The sequence below is a fragment of the Chiroxiphia lanceolata genome, chromosome 3 (assembly GCF_009829145.1).
Source record: "Chiroxiphia lanceolata isolate bChiLan1 chromosome 3, bChiLan1.pri, whole genome shotgun sequence".
Lineage (NCBI taxonomy): Eukaryota > Metazoa > Chordata > Aves > Passeriformes > Pipridae > Chiroxiphia > Chiroxiphia lanceolata.
The window spans coordinates 51453189-51479317 of NC_045639.1; the positions used below are offsets into that span (position 1 = coordinate 51453189).

The following is a 26129-nucleotide window of genomic DNA, read 5'->3' on the forward strand; positions in this document are numbered from 1 at the left end:
CAGCCCATGCGCCGGAGCTCCCGGGGGCTCGTCCTGGCTCCGGCTCCGGCCCCGGGCGGGCGAGGAGGGAGCTGAAACGCTGAGTCAGCGCCGCGGTGCCGCCGCGGAGGGTTGAGGGCCGGGGGCCAGGCGGCGCCCCCGCCCCGGCGGTGCCCGGGAGGGGCGGGGAGAGGCGGCGGCGGCGGCGGCGGGCAGAGCGCTGCCCCCCTTGGCCGCTCCTTATCAGCCCGGTTTGATGCTGCAAGGCGTGTCCGCGGCTCTGCTCATGTGATGGAGCAAGAGGCAGGCAGGCGGGGGGACCAGGGGAGGAGGTGATTTTCCTCGCTGCCTCTCGCTAGGGGTTTTTTTTCCCCCTCCCTTTCCTTTTTTTTTTTTTTTTAATCTTTCCCCCCCACCCCCCTTTTCTCCTTTCGCTCCGTAAAGGAGTTTGCGGAGAGCCGGGCTCCCTCAATTCCGGCCGCGCCGCCGCCCACCGCCAGCCCCCGCCCGCGGCTCCGCACGGCCGCGGGGCAGCGCCATGGGCGCCGGCAGCTCCGCCGAGCCGCCCGCCACACAGGACGGGGCCGGGGCCGCGGCCGCCGCCGAGCCCCCCCGCACCCCTCCGGAGCCGCTGCCGGCAGAAGACGCGGTGGTGCCCCAGCCACCGGCGGAGCCCGCCAAGGTAAGGCAGGAGCGGCGGGGAACCGGGGGAGGGACACGCGAGGCGGCGGCTCCCGCCGCACCCCCGGCCCGGGGAAAGTTTCCCGCCGCGGCTGTGGGCACCTGCCGCGGCCGCGGGCACCCCCCCGGGCCGGGCGCGGCGGGGCCAGGACTGCGCCACGGCCGGCGCCGCAGTCATAAAACTCCCGCCGGCGGCAGCAGCGGGGCGGGGGGCGAGGGCGGCCGCAGGGGCGACGTCGCTTTTGTGTGGGGCCGGGGCGGCGCGGGGGGGGGAAGAGCCGCACCCACCCACGGCGAGGTCTGCGCCAAGGAACCTCCTGACTGCGGTCCTGCGGCCGAATCTCCGCGGCCCCCGCGGCTCTCCGCAGCCCCCCCCACCCCCCGGCTCCATCCTCTCCTCTCCCGAGGGAGCAGGTGGGAGGCGCGTCGGGGCGCGGCCGGCCCGGCGGCTCGGCAGTGCCTTCGGCTGGGCGCCAGCTCCCGTGTGCCCCCTCCTCCCGCCCCATCCCGACCTACGCCCCCCGCGCTCGGGCTCACCTGAGCCGCCGCGGGGAAGGGGCGGCGGTGCCGGCGGCTGGGCTGTATATCCATGGCTTTAGTGCGCCCCGGTGTCATACCGCATAGGGGGGGGAAAGGGGAACGGCTCCCGAACTCCCAGCCGGCGGGGAGCGAAGGAGCTCTAGGTATGTGTTATTTTAAATAAAGACGTTGAAGAATTAAAAGAAATTCTTTTAAAACATGTCTGGTGTTTAAAAATAGATTATGAATGAACCCATTTATCCCTCTGGAATAGGCGCGTTTAGGGGATTTGGGGACTGAAAGGGAGGTTATATGCATCTGCGTGTTTACATAGCGTTGCTTTGGGTAGGCGTGAGTTTGTGAGGGGAGAAATAATACCACGTTCTACCGAGATCCCCTTCTTTCGGCTCTTCAGAGTTTGGGTGCTCAGAGCAGGGATACTCCGAAGTTTCTGTGACTGGTGCGTGGGTGTGTTAGAGCTTGAGAACTGGTTATGACTTTGTTTCTTTGACCTTGTGGTTCAGATTTAACTTTCAAGTTGAATTTCCCATAGTTCCTGGCTGCTACTAGACCTCCTTGTGCGTGTTTTGACAGATTTGAAAACCACATTGCGAATGAACTTTAAATTAACCAAGATTTATTTTATTTTATTTTTAACCAAATAAGCGTTGGGGATTGGTGTTGGTTAACAAAATATTAAGCAGTTGTGTTGGGCAATTTTAGAATTCAGATGCTGACATTATATAGGGCGAGCATTTGGCTATTGTGGTTGTTTAAAAATGGAGATAATGGGACTTCGACTAAGGGGCATAATATTCATAGCCATGTTTATCCAGTTATGGGAACTAAGACCCTCTAAATAAAGGGAATACCATTAATACTGTTCTCAAGTAGAGATTATTTTTTTTACTAATACCGTGTTTTATGTCTTCTAAGCTTTAGGAAAAATGTTTTCAAATAGGTTTTTACCTTGTTATTTCAGTAGAACTGTTTAGAAGTGGGGAAGTTCTATTATCATTTCACTGCTATAAGAAGCAGTGTATTAATGCTGTTCTTCTCAAACAGCTATTTCTGCCTTCCATTACATTACATAAAAAGAAAAACAATTTTTAATCAAGTTTGGTCATACTTTTTTTTTAATATCTCATTTAGTCTGCCTTAATACAGTAATGTAACTTCATGTAGATTTGTGACACAGTTTTTCATCATTATTCCTTCCAGCACTTTGAATTTGAAGATTACCAGGTCCTGTGGTGCCCCTGGAGAAATCTGTTAGAGAGCTAATTTGTTTGCAGAAGGTACAATGGAGATGTTTTGAAGGGTGGTCTTATTTCTTGCATTTTCCAAATTAAAACGCTTATCACAATCCCGTCTTTTAGAAGAAAAACTTTGGAAACTGACTTTAGTGGAATCCATCTTCAGTGAGCCTTGGCAAGTCAATAACAAACTGTCTTGGCAACTAGTCTAATGCAGGTTATAAAATCTCAGAGCAGTTGTCCTTTTTTGTCACATGAAATTCCTTGAAATATTTAATCAAGTTTCTTTCACGACGTAGTTGTATTCTTTACAAGATGAAAAGCTCCTTGCCTTTTCTTCTAGAAAGGACCAAATTTATAGTCTTTAAGCTGTTTTATTGTTCACATGTGACACTTTGGCCAGATACCAGCTTTGAGGTGTCCTGGTTACTGAAAGGGAGGTTATATATTTTAGTGTTTCTCCCTTCTACAGTCTTTCTGCTTTCTACAGGATCTCTCTCTGTGAGAGGTCCTGGAAAGCACTTGGTCTAGAGAGTGAGGGATCTCTAGGGGCCTTTGGGTGCTGGCTCACAAGCACTACAGGTTAAATGTGGGCTCATGGGGTTAGGACCTCAGCTGTTGACCCCATCCTTTCAAAAGTTCATGGTGTATTACACATAAAGCAGCTCCAGAGTTTCCAGCCCACTATGATAGTGGAACTTGAAGTGGGTGGATTTCTTTACTGTAGCAGAGGAGACTGAAACTCTGTCAGTGGAGGAGCTGCTCCTTATCTTGCATAGCCACCCCTCTAGGGGAAGCTCCCTCTGCCAGGGAATGTGAGGGATTCTGTGGGCACTAATCCATTCAGCTGCCTGAAATGAATTCATCAGATTTGTGAATTGATAACCAAGGTCCTGTTGAAAATAAGGGACAGGGTGTGGTTCTGGAGAAGGCTATCTTTCTGATGGTGTTACCTCCCGTGCTGTTTGAGTAGCAATGCTCTTTTTCCCCTTCCTTTTCTTCCTCCACTATTCCTCTTCCCTGTTGCCCCAGGTGACACAGCTTCACTTGGTCCTGTGTCATGTCCTAACCTTACCTTTCTGTAATCAAGTTAAACTCACTAACCTTCTGGAAACAGTGAAATTTATTCTTTCCAGACGATTTTGCTGATCTTGTGAGTTTGTTTGACTTCTGCGATGCAGAGGTGAGACCAAGAGCTGGCACAAGGCAAGCATCTGCAGCAGGGCAGGAGAGGAAATGAAACAACTTTCCCTGTTGGTGGCTGTCAGCTGGCAGACCCTGTCTGCTTTGTGAAACCTCCCAGGCAGACTGCCCTGAGCAGCACAGAGGCCTGAAGCTTGGCCTGAGAAGGATTTAGCAGATCTCAAGAGCACTAGAAGTAGGAATGAGATCTTTTTGGTCTTGGACCAGACAAACCTTGGGTGTTCTGAACTGACAAAAGCTATGGGGTGGTTCCTGTGCTCCTGCTTCCTCTCCAGGACAGCTTTCCCTTGTTGCTTCTGGCACTGTGCAAGCTCTTTCAAAGAGCTAACCCCCTGGAAAGCTGTTTTGACTCTTTGGTAAGGTCATTCTGTGCTGATTTAGCAAGATGTCTTGGCTTCTGGGATTCAGCAGAAGCTGCAGATACAGGGGAGCAGGCAGGACCTTGCGATCGGATCGGACAGGAAGCTGGGTGAGATGCTTCTGTTGGTGGCAGCACGTGGCTGGATTGGTTTGGCCATCTCCATCTTGTGAGCTCCCTCTCTGGTCATAGCAGTGACGTGCCTTTCACCCGACTTTCCATTTTGATACTGAGCATCAGAGAGATGGAAAAAAATGCCAGCGTGGTGCCCAGCTATGGGGCAGGAGGTGACTTTGAGCCATGTGGGTGATGCAAGGAGAGCTGCGTCATCGTACCAACGCTGCAGCTAATGCAGTGTTACATGCTACAGTCACGCTCGTGCCACTTTATTTTATTTAGAGGTTCAAGATACCAGCTTTAATACATATTTCTTTTTGTGGCCCTGCTGAGAGAGCCAAGCTGTGATGAAACAGCTACCTGAAACAATGTAAGGGAACTTCTAAAGAGAGAATTTGGAGGAACACTGGCATGTTAATAAGCTGTTCTTGCACCATGATTGAGGTTTGTTAGAGAAAATCTTTTATGGGGGTTGGTGGCTTTAAAGTGTTATGTGGTGGATTCCTCACTTGCTTGCGTGCAAGGGCTCCCACTTAAGCAGGGAGCTGTTCAAACAGTGCTTTTGGGATGATTCTCATTTCTGAGTAGTAACTTGATTATGCTACCTGTGTTGTAATGAGAGCAAGTGTATGCTAGACAGTAAATATTTGGAACTGTCTCTTCTAAAGAGGTTACCAGCTGAGATGTCAGTGTCTTATTGTCCAAGTGCCTGACAAATAATAGCTGGGACAAACTTACATTTACTTTTTAAACAACTGTGTTCTGGAGAGTCAGCCTGAAAATATTGCATTGGCAATGGTAAAACTAAGCTTATTCAAGGAAAAGTCCCTAGACTGTGTCTCTTAAGAGCCCCAGTTTGAGGCATTTGGTCTGAGGCTGCAGGGTTACCCTGGTTCAACCAGGGTCTGATTCCCTTTAGATACTTCTGTTCCAACTGGGGAGGAAGAGTGGTATATTTCAGTGGTAAGGTTTGGAGGTCTGACCATGCCTGTGGGGTGGCTGAGGAGAAAGCATAAAAATGTGTAGTTGAAAAAATGCACAAGGGAAATTGGTGTCACAGGGGCACCAAAAGCGTGAAATACTCCCCCAATCCTATAGGAGATAAGAAGGGCTGGTAGAAGGAGTGTCCAGGCACTTTGAAAGCCGAGGCAATTAGCTTGTGTTTGATGTTGTAGAGGCTAAAGAGTTGCAAAGAGGAGCTCGGGTCTTTGAAAGTCCTCCATGTTGGAAATGCAAGCCTGGTAGTTGCTGAGAGGAGAGGAATGTGCTTTGTGCTCGGCCCTTGTTCTGACTGATCCTTAGAGCCTGGGTGAGCTGTCCCTGTGTGAATGCAGTAGTAAGGTGGTGTCCGAAAGAGCTGAAAAGTATGAGACCTGGAAGGAGCTCAGGTTGGATCAGGCTTCAGGTGGGACCAGAATGACAGACTGCGGGTAGTGCTTCTTTCACAGGTTGCAAAAAGAGATCACAGAGATGATGTAGGTGCAAAAACTGTCTGTTTTGTTTTAGCCATGTGGATTTTGAGGGTAGTCATCCATAAGGAGGTGTCACAGTGAAGTCAGGCTGAGAGTTAGGAGAGAAGCGGAGTAGATCTGAGGGGATGGAACATGAGGAGAAGGTTCTTGGCTTTGTCTTCATGAGTTGTTATCCAGAAATAAGGTATTGAAATTGTGTTGTGTGCCTTACTGAGTAGGGCCTTGTGTTTTCTCCACCTGGCGTTCGCAATGTCCCACAAACCTCCAATGTCTTAGCTAGTGTAAAACAACGCAAACTGCTGTGAACAGAGAGTTGGAGTGATCTAATTTCATTTTTTTTTCCCAAATGCTGGTGTTTGAAGATCTTTTTAATGAAGCAGCATGTGTTAAGAGCAGACCCCCTGAGCAGGCCAACAGTCTTTCCCAGAGTTTCAAAATAAAACTTCAGGAAAAATATTAGAGACCATTATGTTAGTTTGCTCAGTTGTTCAGACAGCTGGATCTGGCTATTTTAGTAATCTAATGTAGAATCAGTGTAGCAGGATTAACAGAATGAGGCAAAATTAACTCTGGTGCAGTTTGGGCCTGGTGTGAGGAATCTGTGGAATGATTTGGGTCTGGTACAAGGAATGTTGGGAATGGTGGTGATTGCTAGTGGGGAAAGAGGCTGGGTGCTGTGAACCCTTCCAGAGCAGTGCCTGAAGGAAGCATGCACTAATGTACAGTGGGAGATCAGGGACGTGCTGTTCATCCACGCCTCATGTAATTCCTTGTGTTAGTTTTCTTCATCCATTTTAAATTCTGTAGGTGTTTAATGTGGTCCAACAGTTGGACTTACTGCTGTGTGCAAGATGGAGCAGAAGCTGCTGTTGGTTTGAGTGACATGGGCATTTTATTCTCGTTAGCTGTGTGTCTGCCCTTTGCTTCCACCTTTGTGGTGGATGTGAGGCAAATATTTAAAAAATACGTGCATGATGTATAGTAGTGGCGTGAGAGAAACTGGAATGTTGCTTTGCTAATGGTCCTTTGTTTTGGGAATGAAGAAGCTGAAGGAGCAGTGAACTGGATAACCAGTTCTCTTTTGTTTCTCCTGTGTTTATGAGACAACATGTTCATAAATTAATAATCAAAGGACTGTGGTGAATGTGTGCCATAAAAACCTGATAAATGTTGATGAACCTGCCAACTGTAATGTCTTGTTACTTGTAGATAAATACACAGAGATGAATAACGAGATTCCTAATACTGTTAATTTTGTCTTTAAAGTTTTCACCCATCTCTAAACTCTGACATTATATTTGTCTAAGCTTTACAACTATTCTCAATGGAATTAAGAACACTGCTCACCAAATTAGACATAATTGGACTAAACTGCAGTTTAGATCCCTTCAGAGAAATGAAGCAGTTAATGTGAATGAAAATTGAAATTAGTTTCTTTTGAGGACTAATGCAGTGGGACAGACTGCAATGACCCTCATAAAGAGCCTGAGCAACTTTTTTTAGAGCAGAAATTTTTTTTTTTTTAATTAATGATGCTGTTGTGTCTCCTTTCACATTTCAACCTCCCCAAAGGTTTCATCTCCTTTGTGTGCATTTTAGTTTGGAAAAATACTATTGTTTTATTAATTTTAATTATTCAGTTATTTAGAGCAGAACGCTTGATTTGAAAATCTGAATTTGTCTTCCTATGGCCAAGAATCACATCAAGCTCTTTCCCAAGAGACTGAGGTAAAAAGGTCGTGGCAGGGTGGGGTTATACTGCAGGTCTGATCAGATCTGAAAGTAGAAATTTTCCATGTATTTACATTTTTACTCAGTTATGACTGATGGGTCCTACTTTCAAAATTGAATTTATGTACAAGGTGAACAGGGATTATAATTATACTAGCTGGTTGTAAAAAGCCATTTACAGTCTTACATTTAATAATGTTTTGTATTTAATTCTGTTTCTCATACTGGAAGGTATCACAGAATTTAACAGATCCAAAGGGTTGTCTGCTAGATCCAGTGACTTCTGAATTTTGATCCGAAATCACAAATCTTTGGGATTATATAGAGTCACTGTTCTCCTGAATGCATCGTGGCTGTAGAATAAATTCAGAGCTGGGGGGAATGTTAAGTGTTACCATAGTTAGTACTTTTTAAATTGAGGCCAGACTGTTATGATAAAGGAGACAAGTTGTACTGCATTGGGGTACCAAATACCTTTGTACGCTGGTTCCTTGCAGAGTCCACAGATGCTTATTAGGCACTTAGGCAAATGGTAGACTTTATGTATCTGTACATAGGACTCTAGCTTTAAAACAGTGTGCTGCCTGGGGGAGGTTTGGAAAGAGAGGCGAAGAAATCCTCGGATAACGGATAAGGTGAGGAGTGCTAAGATATTCAGTGCTGTTGCCTTTCTTGTGACTTCAAAGGACTGTTGATGCTAATTCTGAGGGTGTCATCTTCAAATAGCCTCCATGGCTTTTCCTTCAGGTAGCCAAATGCCCTGAGAGCCAATCAAGTTAAGGTTGTTCTTGTGTTTGCAGGCCTAGCAGTTGTCTTTCAAGAATGAATCAGTAAAACTTCTTATTAAAAAAAATAATAATGGTCTGCTAATAAATTTGTACTGAAGAATCTCAAAGGCCTTTAAGAATTAAGCTGTTATTTTCTGCACCTGATTTTCTTGCTTCTCTTTAATGAGTTACTGCCATTCAGTTAATGCTGTGTGCAACTGCAGAGGAGCTTCCCGGGGTTTACGTGCCTTTGTTCGGTGGTGTGGCATCTTTATCCCTCCTGAGTTCCTGTGTTTTAGATTTATGAGAAGGATGATGTGAGAAGCGGGAATGTAATCTGAGTGTTCAGCCACTCTGTATTTCTTCTATTTAATATCTGGTCTCAGCATGTGAAAACTCTGAAGCCAAATTATTCCATCTGTGGTATTGGCAGTGGAGCAGAATGGGATCCTTTTTCGTGAGGTGGATTATGTGGCTGTGAAAGGCAGCTTTGAGGAGCGCAACAACGCCGGGTGGAAACAATTTGGCTTAATTAAGGGCTTCTGAACTGAAAATCGGCAACCTAAATGCACACACTTCATTGCCTGTGTGGTGCTTCTCCCAGATCTCACCCAGCATGTGAAAAGAGTTGGATGATTAAGAGGAAGGCCCTTTGCCTGGCACTTTGTTGATTTGAAATTCTGTTGCAGCAGACTAATTGCTATTAAAAATAAATAAATGGATTTCCCCATTCAGAAGCTTTATTTAGTGGGGTTTGGAAGAGAATCATCAGCAATGTGGCATCTTTCTGATCCCAGTTTGGTGCTTCAGGCATTTGGATTTTACATTATGCTGAAAGATGGGATCTATCTCTAGTACCTTTGTTTAATTAACGGGTCTTCAATAGCAGTATGTTGGGAGTACAAGGAAGTCATAAGACAATGATATGTAATTAAGGTTTGCTGTTCTACCAGAGGAAGTTTAAACCTTCGCTTCAGGAATAGCAGTTAATTAGTTAAAATGGCTTCTGTTGGAAGGTAATAGAATTGGTTGGAGAGCTAAATAAACAAACAATTAAAGGGTAATTAAGTATCTTTTAATGGCCACAACATAGTTCATACTTCTAAAATAAAAACATGCTTTTGAAAATACATTTCTTGTTATATGGCAAGCCAGTACAAATTCTGAAAATAATTCAAATGTATCAAATGTGGAAGCTGAAAAAGAGTTTTTGGGGGGTTTTTTGCACATATTAGGAAATCTAGAAAAAATAGTTAAAATGCTATAGTGCAGAGTCCCAAAGATTTGCAAAGCTCTTTCCTCCTATAAGAATAACATCTGCCTAATAGCTGAGGTCCAAAAATTCTAGTTTTAATCTCAGTTTCATTACATTTCCTCATGGGAGATATACATGTATTCTGATTTTTGTCCTGAATAATTCAGTTTCTTTGTAGTTGTATTGTTGGTGATGATAAGATAAGCACATCAGTAGAGAAGCAATACCAAAGACTGTATCGTAGACAGGATTCATTCATATATCAGAGAAATTGTGCCAAGCATTTTGAATGAAGAATTTCTTTCCATCAGCTAGATTTACCTTATCTTGGAGTTTTCTTTCATGCAAAAAACCAATTTCTACACAAGGTTATAGGCCATTGTCTGTAAGACTTTCTTCTTCCACATGTTTCATGTGGGAGAATGGTGAGATAAATAGGCTCAGATTATGTTGGGGTTTTTTTCTCACAGAAGTACTTTGATTTAATAAAGTTAAAATGCTTGCATGTATATATTCAAAATGAGGATGAAACAACAATATTCTGTGGGGTTGGTTGGGGGGAATGAGCCTAATCTTGATGTTTTCTTTTTTTTTTTGTTTGTTTGTTTCCCTTCTTGCCTTCTCCTTCCCTACCATTCTTCAATCAATACTCGACCATGCAGGTTTTAAATGCAAGTTTACCAGTACCTGATGTTAGTGAAGACAATTTGAAGCATGATGGCTCACCACAGGATCCACAGCAGCTAGGAGGAGCATCTAAGGAACTGGATGGGCAGCAGCCAGAGGTGGCTTCACCCCTCCAAGAACCACCCAGAGAGCAAGCAGAGCCCACTGGAACAAATGGTAAGTAAAAACCTGCATTCAGTGGACAGATCATAGAGGCTGGGATGCTAAATGGATGGAGAGGTAGAAATGGGGCTCAACTAGTCATCTCCTAGTGAACAGGTAGTTACTTAAGTGATCTGCTGTTGCTCAAGTGCTTCTTCTAGGGCATTGTTTCATGGGAGATGTTTTCTCTGTAGGAGAATTCAGATGACAAATGGCTTGTGGACTGAAGCTATCAGTGTCAGTGGTGGGGATGTTCACCTGTTCTCCCCTTAGGGGTGTTTTTTGGCTCTTGGTGCCTCTGCTTGCCTGCTTCTCATCCCAGCCCTTCACCTGTAGGAATAGCTCAGTTTCCTCTTCCTATATTGGAAGTTCCTGCTGCCTAGGCTTGTCCCTTCCTTCATAAGGCAGAAAGCCTTTTATGTTAATTCCTTAGTGATATTAGTGATAAATGATTTTGAACACACTGGAAGGGGCAGGCTGCTAATCTGTTCCCTTTCCTTCTGCTTTTAACTGGATTTGCATTTTGATCACAGAACCTTTCTCATCATAGACATCCCTGTCTGTTCTGTCTTCAGAATCTCTCCTTGCCTTGCTGCACAGTCAGAAATGTGCTGCTGTTTCTCCTGGGTGATCTTGACAGCCCGCCTTTCCTGCTCTCATCAACCTATTCTTTCTTCCCTCTGTTCCTGTTCACAGGCATGCAGTGAGATCTACTTCGGAAATCCCGCTGCTAGCTGACTGTTTTGACAGGATGGCAAGATGGAGGGATAGTTTTCAGTCAGAGCAGGCAACTAATGCTGGTGTTGGAGAGCAGGGAAGGGATGGGAAGAGGGTAGGACGAGGCACAATATTCAGTGTCAGCCTGCAGAGCAGCTTAAGGCATGTGTGTAACCCTTAGTGTGCTTTAGGGTCGGAATCCTAATAAATGCGATTCTTGGGCATGTCTTCAGATTAATTGCTGTAACACTATTATCCCAATAGAAGATTATTTTTCCACCCATTACTTCTGTGAACCACATATTTAGGAAATATCATTAAAATCCACATTCATCACACGACTTCCACTTACATCAACAAAGACAACCAACCAAAACAAAACATAACAAAAATTCCCCTCACAAAAATCAAAATAACATCATCACAACACCAAATGAAATTGGACAATTTACAATTTACACAAAATCCACCTCTTGACCATTCACCACAATTACCACAAAAATTTCATTCTCTAACATGGTTCGCTACTTGTTTTGCCTGTTACCTCTCCCAGTTACTATCCTTATCTAAAAATTCTCATGTTCCTGGATTTTGGCACCAAAAAGACTGTAGTGAGTTGACCCTGGCTGGACTCTAGGTACCCACTAAGCCACTCTCACTTTACTCTGCAACTGGACAGAGGAGAGAAAATGTAACAAAGGGTTTGTGAGTTGAGACAAAGTCTGGGAGAGGTCACTCACTGATCAGTGTCACAGGCAAAGAGACTTGAAATGGGGATATTAATTAAATTTATTACCAACAAAATCAGAACAGGAGAATGAGAAGTAAAACAAAATTAAAAACACCTTCCCCCCACCCCTCCCTCCTTTCCAAGTTCTAACTCCTTCTCCCCCAGTGGTAAAGGGAGACTGGAATGGGAGATCACTGTCAGTCATCTCAGGTTGTTCCTGCCACTTCTCAAAGAGAGGAGTCCTTCCCCTGCTCCAGAGTTAGGTCCCTCCCATGTGAGACAGTCCTTCACAAACTTCTCCAATGTGAATTCATCCCACAGGCAACAGTTCTTCACAAACTGCTGCAATGTGGGTCACTTTTCCACAGGGTCAGTCCTTCTTCAGCAGCAGCCTGCTACAAGTGGGTCCCCCACAAGGGCAGAAGTCCTACCGGGAAAACCTACTCCAATGTGGGCTCCTCTCTCCATGGGTCAGCACGTCCCTGACAGGACCCTGCTCCAGCATGGGCCTCCCATGGAGTCACAGCCTCCTTTGGGCATCCACCTGCTCTAGCGTGGGCTCCACCACAGGCTGCAGGTGGATCTCTGCGTCCCCATGGTCCTCCATGGGCTGCAGGGGCACAGCTGTTCTACCATAGTCTCCACCAAGGGCTCCAGGGGAACCTCAGCTCTGGCACCTGGAGCACCTCCTCCCCCTCCTTCTGCACTGACCTTGGTGTCAGCAGAGTTGTTCACATGTTCTCACTCTGCTCTTCTCTGGCTGCAATTTTCATCTGCCCAACAACTTTTTTTCCTGTTCTTAAGTATGTTATCACAGAGGCATTACTATCATTCCTGATTGGCTTGGCTTTGGCTAGCAGCAGCTCCATCCTGGAGCTGGCTGGCATTGGCTCTGCCAGACGTGGGGGAAGCTTCTGGCAGCTTCTCACAGAAGCCAAAAGCTGACCATGAAAACCCAATACAAAATCACATCGGTAGGGGCTTTAGACACTAAAAATAGGATGTGACATGTTTTAGCTTTCATTCATGAAACTTTCCTCTTTAAAATTTTACTGTGTGTTGTTCCTATTTTTATCAGGCTTTATGTCACTGTTAATGGAACCAAGTCTACATGGTAGCATAATTTATGTGAAAGGGAAAATAGTTCTGTGTGTGAAAAATCACTTTATGAAGGTGACACAGCATGTATTTCCTGGTAGCAATAACTGAAAATGACATCATCTATAGAGACAAAACTTGCCCTGTCAAGCATTGGAAAGATAGCTCAAGTAAATGCTACATTCAGGTGTTCATAACTGTTTATATCCTCCCCTCTGGACCTTACAGAGTCTGGTTCACTTGTCTTTAGCAGAGCAATAAAGGTGGGGAAGAGGTATCTCTTCAATGCTCCATGCAGAGAAATATCTCCACATCGAGAAATACACCATTTTAGTGCTACACTTCGTGTCCTCTACTCATTCTTTATTTCACCCTGATTGCAAAGTCTATAAAATCAGAAGTAAAGCGTCATGAGCACTGAGACAACACTGGTATTTGCCTAGAGTAAAGTAGTGTTTGAAGGCTTTTTGGGTGGGTTGCTTGGTTCTGTTGTTGTCATTTGAATGTCGCATTCAGAAGACCATTTGAGAGATGACCCAGACTCAGTAAAGTTGCCACTATCTGACTAAATTAACCGGTAAAGTCTTGTAAATTAACTGGGAAGTTGGTGCTGGCAATCAGAGCCATAGATGAAGGCCCATGTATCATCAGAATTTTGGAGATATTCAATGTAACTCATAGAAGTCTTGTTGCTATAATAGGAGGTCACCTATATTAGGTACTGATCTTTTACATTTTGTTTTATCATATTGCATCCGTTTTTACTACCGGTAGGAGCATTACATTACTATAGTACAAGTATCCAGAGTAACACGTTTCTGAAACTGTTGACAGCAGCCTTTGAGACAATTTATAAGTAATTATGTTGTAGAGAATTCCAATTAAAAAACCAAGCAAACAAACAAAAAAACCAAACCAAACAAAAAAGACCAACCTAGCCCCTAAGTGACAGTTAATAGGCAAAGGAGCAAATGTTTCAGTGGGGAGAAACAGAAGTGTTTCATATGGTTTTATTTATGAGGGGTAAAATGCTTGCGTCTTTTAAGCAGCATCTGTTGAGGTTTGGTGAGGATGCCTTGTGGGAAGCTGCATCAGGAAGGCATTACAGCAGCGGGAACTGAAGCGCGCGGCTGTGTGCAAAGCGGCAGCCGGCGCCTCTTCCCTTCGGGGCAGAGAAAGATAAAGGCTTGAAGGGGCAGTTCCAAGGCGGACACGTTGAGGCACCGCTACTGTGCCGTCCAGCGGTGAGAAGAGCCGAGCCGCGCTCCAGGGCCGGCAGGGCCCGCCCCGGCCGAGGGTGGTCCCGGGCGGGGCTCGGGGCTGTCCGGGGCTGGGGGAGCGGCCGTGGGGCGCGGGAGGGAGCCAGGCGTCCATCAACTAGTCCTCATTCAACCAGACTCTCCGTCCATCCAGCCAGTTGCCGGGGCGGTGGAAGCGCGGCTGCCGCCCGGCTCCCTCCCTCCCTCCCTCCCTCTCGCTCCCGTCGGTCGGCGCTGCCCTGAGCCCGTGGGAGGAACCTCGGAGCGGGAGAGGGGTGTTTGCGGTGGCCAGTGTCGCTTCAGCCATGCTGGGGACAGTGACGATTGCGGGTAAGGCGGTGTGGCACTGCCGAGGTGTCGGCACACGCGGTTTTAGCCTCTGTGGGCTGAGTAGCGCCCGGGCTGTGCGTGTTTGGGGGGTGGCCGCAGCAGCATCCCCGGGGCTGGCGGTGATGCGCCTGTGTGGGGCGCCTCCGGGGCCTCGACTCCCCCAGCTTTACTGACTGTGGATTTCCTGGCAGGGCGTTAGAAGTTAAATGGTCTGGCTTAGGTATTTTTATCTCCGTGAGAGTGGTTTCCAAGCGAAGGTTGCTGAAGCTTCTAAGAAGTTTCATGTCACCTCAGTGGGACCTTCGATGTGGTACCTGCAATACGAGGCTATATGAATGTGGAGTTGCTAACTGGGTGTTTTTCTGTAGGACCAGGCTATGACCTGGTATCTGAAAGTGAGGAACAGAAAGAAAAGGTAGTGACCGCATTGAAGATGCTGTGTTACGTTAATCAAGTAATAAGGCAATAAAATACCTTAAGAGCTAAACTAGGTGAAATTGGAGGAAATATAGAAGTTAGCATTGTTTATAAGCTGTAAAAATATTTGCATGAGAGAAATAAAGCTGTTACCGTATAGCTGTTTTACCTTAACAAAGCAAAATTCAGAGAGTAGCACCGTGGCAGTGTGTGTGTGTGCATGAGGGGCAGCAGGATCCCAGCCTGTGATACCAAAAACTTCATGCTGTGTGCATTGAACTCCGCACATTTTACTTAAGGAAATAGCACAGGAGCCACTGAAGTCTGAGAGCTAATACCATAAACTAAATGTGCTTTCTGAAAAGATAATAAGTTTTGGAAGAGCAAGGAATTAAAAGGAAAAAACGTTGTCATGCACTGCTGAGCTTGCACAAACCTATGTCTTTCTCTGGGAGATAAAGTGGTGTTATGAAAATTTAAATACACAAGCACCGATTTTTTTTTTGTTAAGATAACTAATTTGCATCAGAATTTCTCTCAGAGTGATGGTGAATGTCTTTAACCATCTAGGAAGTCTTTATTTCGTTGTATTAATTAAATAATTATTTACTCTCGTGTATTTTGTTTGCTTGAGCCAGTGAATGAATTCAATGCATAGGAGGAGTTTGTTAATGCAAAATACTTTAACTTTACAATACATATTGACAACAAAGCCTGCAGAAGTGCGGCTCCATTTAAAATGGGCCCTGGGGAGGACTGTACGTGATTTGAATCAGTTAGTAGTGGAGGAGATATCCTACCGCTGTTTACAATAGGGTTTTCATTAAACTCGATGTTTAATGAGCTTATCACATGCTGAGTCTCTTTCCTCAAGGGTTCTCTATTTTTTTTATTTCCTTTTATTGTTAGTAATTAAAGGTTAAATTGTTTTTCAAAAGCAATCTCTTTATAGGGTTGCACAGTTTGATCATTTGAGGTTTTCCTTATTTAATAATTCCTGTGGAAGAAACTTTGGATTTTCACTGCAGCACAGCAGCTGCTTCTATAGTTAGTATGTTTTGTGAGAACTGCACCTAGCTCATAATGCGAGTTACCATTTCTTGGAAGGCACTGAGTACCTCTGCTTGTTGGTATACGGGAGTGTTTTAAGCTGTCCTGTGTCTAATGCGTGCAGATGCAGCTTCATCTCCTTTGTGGTGAGTTTGCGATGTTTACATTAGTCTTTTTGCGGTCGTTTTGTTAAAGGAAAAATTCAATCTGTTTTTCATTGTGCATTTTCATTATTCATTAGGGGTTCTTGAAAATGTCCTAGCATTAACTGACCTATATTGCTTATTCTGCCCCTGTTGCTAGCAGAGCAGATATTTTTTTTTTTTCCCCTCTCAAAACCCTAAGTGCTAGTGTTGCATCTCTCTTACGCTTAGTGAATATGTTTTATTTTAAGAAGCAGAACCAAGCCACTGAATGTGAGATGTGGACAGCTTGTCTAACCATGAAATTTCATAAATATTTGTAGCTTGCTGGTTTGGTTCCCAAACAGAACAGCTGGGCTGGTCTGAGAGCAGTTTATTGTTGTGAGTTCATTTAATGAAGAATTTTTAACAGCAGTAACTATATATCTAAGCCATAGCTAATGACTCTTAGACAGTTTTAGAAGGACCTTATGTTTTCTGATTTTTAGTGATGTTTCTTAAAACATTGAAATGAAAAAAGAAATATCTTAAAATCTTGAATAAATGAAATACATAACCTTCCTTGCTGGAATTTGAGAAGCTGGTCTCAAATTTGGAATTTGAAGCTCTGAGCTGGAGCAGACAAAATTTACTTTAAATTTTGTTAAAATAAAGATTTTTGAGGAATGTTATATCATCATAGCAGAATTGATTGTACTTTTTTTTAAGTTACTGTTCTGTGAGGTGTTTTTCTAGGGACATTGCTTTTGCTTTCTAAAGGAGTTCTAAGCCATTAAAAATTATAGCTATTCTGCAGCTTATTCCTTTTTTAAAAAATGGACACAAAAGTGTGTGAAATTTTAAAACTTAATTCTTCAGTTGTCACCCAAGTACCAGAGACTGAGGACTGAACTTAATGGTACTTGTTTCAAAAGCTTTCAAATAGCAACATGGTTGGAAGGTTCATGAATTGCATGTATGCACTGTGAGATTTAGTGCAGGAAAATCTCTGTTAATCCGCCCTCATTATTTAATTATTCTGAAAGAACTCCCTCCCTGCAATTAACATGGCAAGTCAGTCCTTAGAAATAATTGAGTGAATAGAATGGGGAAGGAAGTGTAGTATGTGCTTCCCATTGAAGGGCTATTAGTACATTAAAGCAGAACCAAATATGGTGTATAGTAGGAAAAGGAAGGAAGAATTTGTGAAATATGTTGTTAAGAAGCAGCAATGTCACAGACCTTAAACCGTGTAGTTAAAAAAAAATTTAAAATGGCTAGAAGGGTAACACCTGGGCATATTTTTGTATTACTTTGTTACTGCAAAATGAATAGCGTGTTTGTTTGATTTATTAAACCCAACCTTCTGAAGCTTGTGGTTAAAAGAATCAGAATTTATGGTATAACTCTTACACTCTGCGATGAAAACCTAAAAGCACGGATTGGGTTTTTGTTGTTGTTTTGGTTTGTGTTTTGTTTTGTTTTTTTAAATGCTAAAGTATTCAATTTCACTAATAATTCCAAATATCTACTTTATTCTAAATAAATCTGTTCAGGACAGATTTTTCACAGATATTGTAATTTCAAACTGTGTTTCGATTTTAGTTACTTGTCTTTATCTTGACTTTGTCCTTAAATATTTCTGATAATAATTAGAATTGTGCAGTGAAGAGGAAACTGCGTTTGACAAATACAAGTTTGATATATTGTGGACACTTGGTTCAAACTTTTTTTAAAATGTCTTCTATTTGTGTCATGTGAGTTTTAGAGCAGTAGCGGGGGGTTTTTTGTGTGCTTGGTTGGTTTTTTTACAAGTTGTATTCATAGCAAATCTAGATAGAATAGAGGCAAATGATTGTAAAATATCCCTTCAGCCTTATGGTTTCAGCGTTTGTTTTTGCTCGTGCAAACCTACTGAGAGTATTGTGTATGTGACTGAAAGCACAGTTTGGCCCTAAATACTTAAATGCCGAATAAATGAAAACAGCTCAAAGTCCTCTAGAGCCTTCCAATGGGCAGTGGAGTTTGCGAGGTGGGCGCTGGGTGTGTGTCACATCCATCTGAGAGATTGAGAATGTAGAGAATTCATGGAAAAAATCGAGCGCTGTGCTGCAAATCCTTAGGGGGAAAAGTCAACCAGCTCCAGATGTTGACATGGTTGACTGTGAGCACATGAAGTGCTGTGGATTTAACTCTTGCGGTTAGAGTGCTTTTTTTAAACTGTTTGGCAGCTACCGGGGAGAAACACATTTTCACTTCTGGAAAGAGATGAGATGGTGGGAGCAGTTAGGTTGCATTGCCAACAGTGTCTATCAGCCTACTAAAACAAAAGTGATATTTATTAATTTCATTTTTAATTGAATTAGACAGGAATTCAGTCATTCTGAAGATACTGATTTTCCAACATCTCATCAGCATGCCTCTAATAAAACCGAAATAAATTCTTACCATGGGCTAAGTACCTATGAAATTGTGAAATCAAGCACCTTTGAGGCCCTAAGACTGTCAGTTTCATATGTTTCTTTCAGAATAAAACAGAACACTTGCAGTTATTAGGACACAAGGAGCACCTTGATTCAATTAAAAATGTTTGAAAGGTTAACTGGCATGTAAGTAGTTAAAACAGAATTTTAGTGTTGGTTCTTAGCCACAGTGGATTTAAATAGCAAAGTGTATCGATTTTATGATACCATCTCAATCTTTATCATTGCCTCTGGATATATTTTTATTGTATTCTGTTCCTTGACTGTCACGTGGTTGGTGAAGTACAGCCTGCTCAGGAAAGACCTAAAGAAATTGTATTCATATCAGTACTTCACTATTTTTTTTGTTGGTTTGTTTTCCCAGTAGCTACTGTGATGAGCCTCTCTGGTATTTCTTAAAGGTGCTTTCAAATTCACTGAATTAATTCAGAAAGTGCTAGTTGTCCTGCCAGAATACCTGTGGTAGTGACATGCTACAGTACTCTGACCAGCAATACTTTGTGTAAATAACTTCCAAACCTTTCCAAACTACGTGTGGTTTGCTTTGCGTTCAGAAGTGCACTGACAATGTTTGGGCACTGCAGTGTCATTTATAAAAACATCATTAAGGAATCCAACTGTTAAATATAAAGTTCAGGGTGTGCAGTTGACTTCTCTGGTCTTGTGTTTCTGTTGTGCCCCACTGAATATAAAAATGCTCTTCGGGATATAGGTTGTGAAAGTACAACTTGGATATATGTGGCATTGGAGCCTTGTCACATGACACTGCAGCCTCCTCACAGCATGCAGGCGAATTTCTTGAATGGTATATCTCTCCTCAAATTCTGAGGAAGGGCACTGGAAATTCAGGTTAAAAGACTCTTCCAGGGATTTAAAATGTGAAAGAAGGAGTCAAAGTAGAGACTGGCTGCAACAGCAGCAAGTCGCTCAACAGCTGGCACCAGAATGTTACCTTTGGGATGAAATATGTTCTGGACAGGTTAAAAGCTTTTTGTGGGGAAGTGTGATGTGTGTAGCATAGTTGCAGCTTGTCAAACTGGTATTAAAAAGTGTTCAGTTAGTTGATACTTTTGTTAGTATTTCCTTTTGCAATGTGCTTAGTGAAGTTTTGCGAGGCAGCATGTCTGCTGGAGTTGCAAGGAAGACCTCGTTGCTGTCAGCCTGATTCAGTAGTTTTGCAAGCTTATCATTTAGTCTCTAAACTCTATATTCTCTATTTTAATGATTGCATTTGCTATCTTAATGTTAAATGATCAGTGTTTAATTTCATAGCTGGTTCAACCAGAAAAATCATTTTTAGTGTAAACAAACTGAAGAATATATTAAAGTACCTGTTACTAAATAATTATAAAATATGTGATATTTTGAAGAGAGTCTTTGAAGAAGTGCCTCTAACTTTGAATTCCCATTAAGCCTTTAAAATTTTATGTTAAATTACAGAATTTTATGGAAATGACAAGGACGTTATTTCTGGACATAGGAATAAATGAACACAAGTGCAAAAGCAGTTCCTCAGCTTTTCCATGTATAGTCTCAGCACAGGACTATATAATGTTTGATTGATAAGAGTTAGTTTTGCTTGTGGGGTGTTTTGGTGTTTGCAAGAGTTGTATTGCCAATGGAGTAAAAATCCTGGCTTCTTCAGAAAAATGTCTATTTCTTCCTACCCTTCTCCCTCACAAATGACTCAGTTCAAACATCTCCATTTTAAAATGTTCAAATGTTCAGGGAGTTAGGCTGTTAGCAGAGGTCAGGCTTTAAAATTAATTAGGAGTTAATAATTGAGGTAAATAATTTTAAACTGTTAGATAAAGGGAAAACCAAAAAGATTTGCTTCTGTTGACTGAGAAACACCAACTAGTAGACTGCTGATAGTGAAACATAGTTTGCCCTCTACATAGCTATTAGAAGCCAGTATCCTTGTAGATTTTGTTTTGCTTATTATGTAGTTAACATTTCAGTCTTACCGAGACCGCATTGTCTGTGCGTTTCTGAAGAAGCAGCCCTTCCTAGAGGCGACACAGCCAAGCAGAATCGTCATCTAGGCTGTGAGGGATCTCTGGAGATCAGGTGGTCCAGCAAAACAGGATGAACTGCAGAGTTAGAGGCAACTTAAAGGTGGTTCAAATAAAAACTGAAACACTTTGGGGAGTTTGATGATACACATACGTTTGAAAGCTGTCTCTTTCTGCATTCGGATGTTGAAGTAGAACATGTACAGCTTAAAGAAAGGCGCCGTGCCTTCTCCTGGGATGTTGCTGTTTAACACTGAATATTTTTTATAATTTTATTTTTTCATCCTGGCACTCGAAGAAGTTTGATCAGAGAGAAGCATACGTTCCCTCATGGCCTTGTACTTTCAACTGTTGCACAAAATCAAGGGTTAAGAACAGTATTAAACTGAAATGCTGGCAGCATCCAAGCCCAAGAATCTTTTGGTGTCTTGAATGTGCCATAGATTTAATTTACATGCCAGTCTGTGAAGTTGGGTAGCTCATGACCGGAGAGAGCAATACCTTAAATTGTCCCAGCAAGACTGAGAGAGTGGTTGCCAGTGACCTGAAGGAAAAACTCAAAACTGTGCCCATGAAAGAGATAATGCAAGCACAGACCTGTGAGCAGTGGAGGATTTTACCTTCTTGCATAGTAACAACCTCATGAATTTTAAGCAATGTGGAACTGCTGTAGATGAGATTTGTCTGGCCATAGTGGTGATGTAATGTATGGGAATATTCCAAGATTCATGATCTTTAAAGCAATATATTGCAATGAAAGTGTTTTGTGGAGCTTACAAGTTTTCAGAAAAACAGGTAATTTTCCATGGGTGTTTTCACATCTTGCTTTTCTTTTGGGACAGAGCTATAAAATGAGCTTTCTTTTCTTGTCATCATTTTAGGTCAACAGGCTTTTTTGGGTGGGTTTTTTTGTGGTTTGTTTTTTGTTTTGATTTGATTTTTTGTGAGGTTTTACTTTGTTGTTGTTGTTGTTGTTGGGGAGGTTATTTGTTTGGGGTTTTTTCTTGGTTGGGTTTTTTGTTGTTGTTGTTTTTCCTATTTCCTCAGAGGTGTCTGTCTGCATGGAAGTCGTTACTGAGCTTTGCTTCAGGAATAATTACATATGTTGTTCTGTATAGTCTATGAGTAATGATATGATAGAAATAAATTTTTTTTCTGCATAAGTTCGCCTTACAGTAAAATAAAACAACCTACCAAACCAACCACACAAAAAGAGCTGCAAAATCAAGTAAGAGAAGAAGAGAATATAAGCTTGAAAGGTGCATTTGCACCTTTGGAAAGAATCCTACAGTGATATGAAGAATTAAAGTAATTATAGTAATCATAGAACAAAAACTAGTCCTTAAAAATGTACTAGTAGCACATAGAAGAGGCACACTGATAATAGACCAATTATGTTTATGAAATTAATAAAAATGAAAAATTATATAAACGTGTAATATTAAATTGAGAAGAAAATTAACTGGATTTTTTTTTGTTGTTGTTGTTGTTTAAACAGTTGGACAAACAGAACATTCCAATGTAACTTTGAAGGAAGACACTGAACCTATGGAGACAAATCCATCTCACCCAAGCACCAAGGACAGTGTAGATGCTGAGAAGGAGGATGCTCATTCAATTAAGCAGTTGCCAGCTTTGGAAGAAGACACAGAAGAACATGTGTCTGAGCCACAGTCTTATGATCTGGGTTTTAAAAAGGTTTTTAAATTTGTTGGCTTCAGATTCACAGTGAAGAAGGAAAAGACAGGAAAATCAGAACCAGTTCAACTACTTACTGTAAAGAAAGAAACACAGGTCCCTGAAGGAGATGATGATCAAAAGGGAGTCAACTCAGAAGAAACAGCAGTGCCCGAGGATGCACTCTCTGCAGAAGACACCACCAAAGATGCACTGAAAAATGAAAAAACAGAAGACGAATCTCCTAAAATACCAGAAGCAAATGAGATTTGTTCTCAGTCAACTGCCTTAACTGCTGATACTGCGTCCCCATTAAGAAAACTGTTTACTCAAGGATGGACTGGATTTAGAAAAAAGAAGAGTTTTAGGAAGCCTAAAGACGATGAACAACAGTCTCCTGTGAAAGAAGAGGAGCAAGAAAAAGAGGGGACAACATTAACAACTGAAACCATTGAAAAGGAGGAGAAATCTGAGTTTGAGAAGCAAGATGAAGAGAGGAATGTGACAGCAGTAACTATTGAAGCACATGAGAAGGAGCAAACTGAAGGTGAAAAGCAGGAGTCAGAAAAGACTGTGGCAGCCATAGGAGTAGAAGAAAGTGGGGAGGAAGAGCTAGTCAAATATGATGAGCAGGGACAAAAAAAGAATCTCGCGGCAGCAGCTGTAAAAGAAAGTGCAGAGGAGAAAAAAGATGAAGATGATCAAGAAAGGAAACTGGTGGAAGTCTCAGAAGATCTTGATAAAAAGGAAGAGAAAACTGAAGAAGGTGAGGTGACAGAGAAAACACTAAAAACAAAGTCAGTGGTGTCTCTTGTCACTGACAGTGTGAATGGAGAATTGAAAACACCCTCAGAAGTCCTACCCGTGGGAGAAAAACTGGAGTCCATGGAGAAGTGTGAAACAGATGACAGAACTGAAATATCATCTGAAGAGAAATTTGAAACAATTGAAATTTCTAGTGAACCGCTTAAAAAGTCTGAAGAAAGAGAAGGAGATAAACCTACTCCACTTGGGAAAGAGACATTAGATGAAAAAACAGAGGAAGCAGAATTGAAGATGTCGCCTAAAGCAGAAGACATCACACAAGGAGAAGCTCTGGATAGAACCACAGACAAGAAAGAATGCAAAGAACATGCTTTGAGTGCTCCTGGATCAAAATCCTTTTCTACTTCTGAACATTCAGTTGACACAAAGGATGGTCAACGGTCAGTCAAACCCAGTGAGGAAGGGCTGCAGGGAAAAACTGGCATAGTTATGACTGATACTGACAATCCAGATGAAATAACCATAAATTCTGAAGATGCAGCTGGAAAAAGGCCTCTGGAAGGTATCACAAATGAAGCTGAAGTTCTGTCTTCTCAAGAAAAGACTAAACTACAAGGCAGCCCTTTAAAGAAACTCTTTACAGGTACTGGATTAAAAAAACTCTCTGGAAAGAAGCAAAAAGGCAAAAGAGAAGAATCTAAGTTAGGGGAACAGGGCGAACCAGTTCAACACTTATCAGATTCCCCAGATAGCCCAGAGGAACAAAAGGGGGAGAGTTCTGCTTCTTCTCCTGAGGAGATGAATGAAATTCCTTCTTTAGAAAAATCTACAGATGGAATGCAGGTCACTGAAAATGAAGATGCTACAGTTCCAGATGTGGAGCGAAAAAGAGAAAGTGTTACACCCTGGGCATCATTCAAAAAGATGGTGACTCCCAAGAAACGTATCAGAAGACCTTCTGAAAGTGATAAAGAAGAAGAAATTGATAAGACAAAGAGTGTTTCAGTGTCTGCAACTGAAAACCTTGTTGATGAAAATCAGGGAGAAATAAAAGAAAATGGGATTGACCAGAAACCAGAGAAAACTACAGAAGAACCCAAAAGAAAGGTTGACACTTCTGTGTCCTGGGAAGCTTTTATATGTGTAGGTTCTTCCAAGAAAAGAGCCAGGAAATCATCATCATCTGATGAAGAAAGCCAAAAAGTAGAAGAGTCTGGACAGGGCAAAGAAACAGCAACAGATGCAATTCTTACTAGTTCTCAGGAGAGCGATCAAGGACAAGGCAATTCTTCCCCAGAACAAGCTGGAAGCCCATCTGAAAGTGAAGGTATTTCAACATGGGAATCATTTAAGAGGTTAGTCACTCCAAGAAGGAGATCCAAAACCAGAATGGAAGACAGAACTGAAGATTCTGTTGTGGGATCTAGCCTGGATCATTCAACATCGGATGGTGAGCCTGGAAAAGATGAATCATGGGTTCCATTTAGAAAACTGATGCCTGGACGTAGGAAGAAGAAGTCAGACGGAAAGCCAGAACCAACTCATCTTAAACAAGCAAGAGAAGACATGACAGAAACAGCTGAAGAAGATTCTGATATTCCGGCTGTTGTTCCTTTATCCGAATATGAAGCAGCAGAGCAGGAGAAAATTGAGGCCCAACAAGCGAAAGATGCTGAAGCGATGAAAGAACGAAGCTCAGAGGGAGAAGGAGCAGGAAAATTAGAGGAGACCCTGAGAATTGAGCAAGGATATGAAGGGCTGGTACATGCAGTTGCTGTTACCGTTGTGGAAGGAGAAAGGGCAGTAACCAGCATTGAGGAAAGATCACCATCTTGGATATCTGCTGCTCTGACAGAGTGCATTGAGCAGGCAAGAGAAGAGGAAGAGAAAGAAGCTCTGAAAACAGCTGAATTGGATGTTATTGTGGAAGATACAGTGGTAGCTGCTAAGGCAGTGCCAGAGATGAGAAGGGATGTAGGTGATGACACCACAGCGAGTGAGCTGGAGCTAACCTCAGAAGCAGTGACAGCTCTGGAGACAGCAGAAGCTTCCTGTGCTGAAGAAACAATGGAAGTGTCCCTTGCCGAGGAGACAACTGAGATGGTTTCTGCTGTTTCACAGTTGTTGGAAACCCCAGATACTACAGAGGAAGCTACACCTGTACAAGAAGTAGAGGCCACTGAACAAAATTTGAAAGAATTAGACGAACAGACGCAAAAAGTTCTTCACGAAGTTGCTGAAAGAGTAAAGTCAGCAGACGTAACACAGCTGGTTAGTGCAAGAACCGTGACAGAAACTATAATTACAACAGTACAGGGACTTGAGTCAGAAGTAGAAGATGATGCCAAAGATGGGAATGTTGTAGGCCAGGAAACTGTTTTGCTTGAACAGTGCTTGGAAAAAGGAGAACATGAGAACTTCCAGCCCCAGCAGAGTGCTGGGAGCATTCAGGACCAAAACAGAGTTGAAGAGAGTGTTTTACATGAAGGTTCAGAGAAAAGTGAAATAGGTGCTGAAGTGGAAGAAAGCACAGAAAAATATGAAAATGTGGATATATTGAGAGATGAAAGCCAGTGTCAGGAATGTGAAGAAGCAGTTGTAGAAGGCCATGAAGAAGTACACGAAGTGCAGAGGACAGTAGAGGAACCTTCATCACAAGACAGAGAGTTTCACAGCATCAAAGCTGTCACTCCCAAGGAAGAGCTCTTTGCAAAACAAGAACCTTCAGAACAAGAGAAACTGCCCGTAACAGAGTTGACAGTAGATGAGACAAGAGATGAATGTGCTCCAGAAGTACAGACTGCAGTAAGTATTACATAGAACCCAAAAGTTGATTTGTCAAGAAAATCAGCAAGTGTTAGATATTTTACCTAATTTAGAACCAGGTTATGGGCATATTACTGTCAAGGACCTTCCTTGTGCAGCCTGAGACAACCAAAGTTCATTTCCAGTGAGACACACGCACAGATCTCCAGAAGCAGCAGCCATCGAAGCTTGTGTGCAGGGTGGGGTGGATGCGATGCCTACAGAAATGGAATGGGAGATTGTGTGTATGGATCTGAAGGTGCTGAAATGATTGCCATTAGGGCTTCTGTACAGCACAGAGTGACTGAACAGCTGAGATACAGATGTGATCCATGCAAGACCATACATGGTGGTATGTTCAGTTGCAAGCAGAACTATAGTTGTAGCTGAGGTACCCCTGCAAAGGGAAGACATGAAATGACACCACTATCTCCAGCTTTAAATGCTGTAGTTATTTGCCTGATGCGTTCCTACCTTCTTCCCTACTTCCCCACT

General features: G+C 42.8%; 1 protein-coding gene across 3 annotated transcripts in view; it reads left to right on the plus strand.

Moving 5' to 3' along the window:
* Window positions 1–448: 448 nt before the first annotated feature.
* Window positions 449–26129, plus strand: part of AKAP12 (A-kinase anchoring protein 12) — a 30975-nt gene continuing 5294 nt past the window's right edge. Inside the window, exons 1-3 of one of the 3 annotated variants that reach the window (XM_032682371.1) lie at window positions 449–661; window positions 10001–10181; window positions 21886–25634. In XM_032682371.1, coding sequence (XP_032538262.1) covers window positions 518–661; window positions 10001–10181; window positions 21886–25634 — 4074 coding nt within the window. In that variant the 5' untranslated portion in view covers window positions 449–517. Of the gene's footprint in view, window positions 662–10000; window positions 10182–14097; window positions 14301–15745; window positions 15914–21885; window positions 25635–26129 lie in introns of those variants that run through there. The other 2 variants (XM_032682372.1, XM_032682373.1) reach the window with 2 other exon arrangements.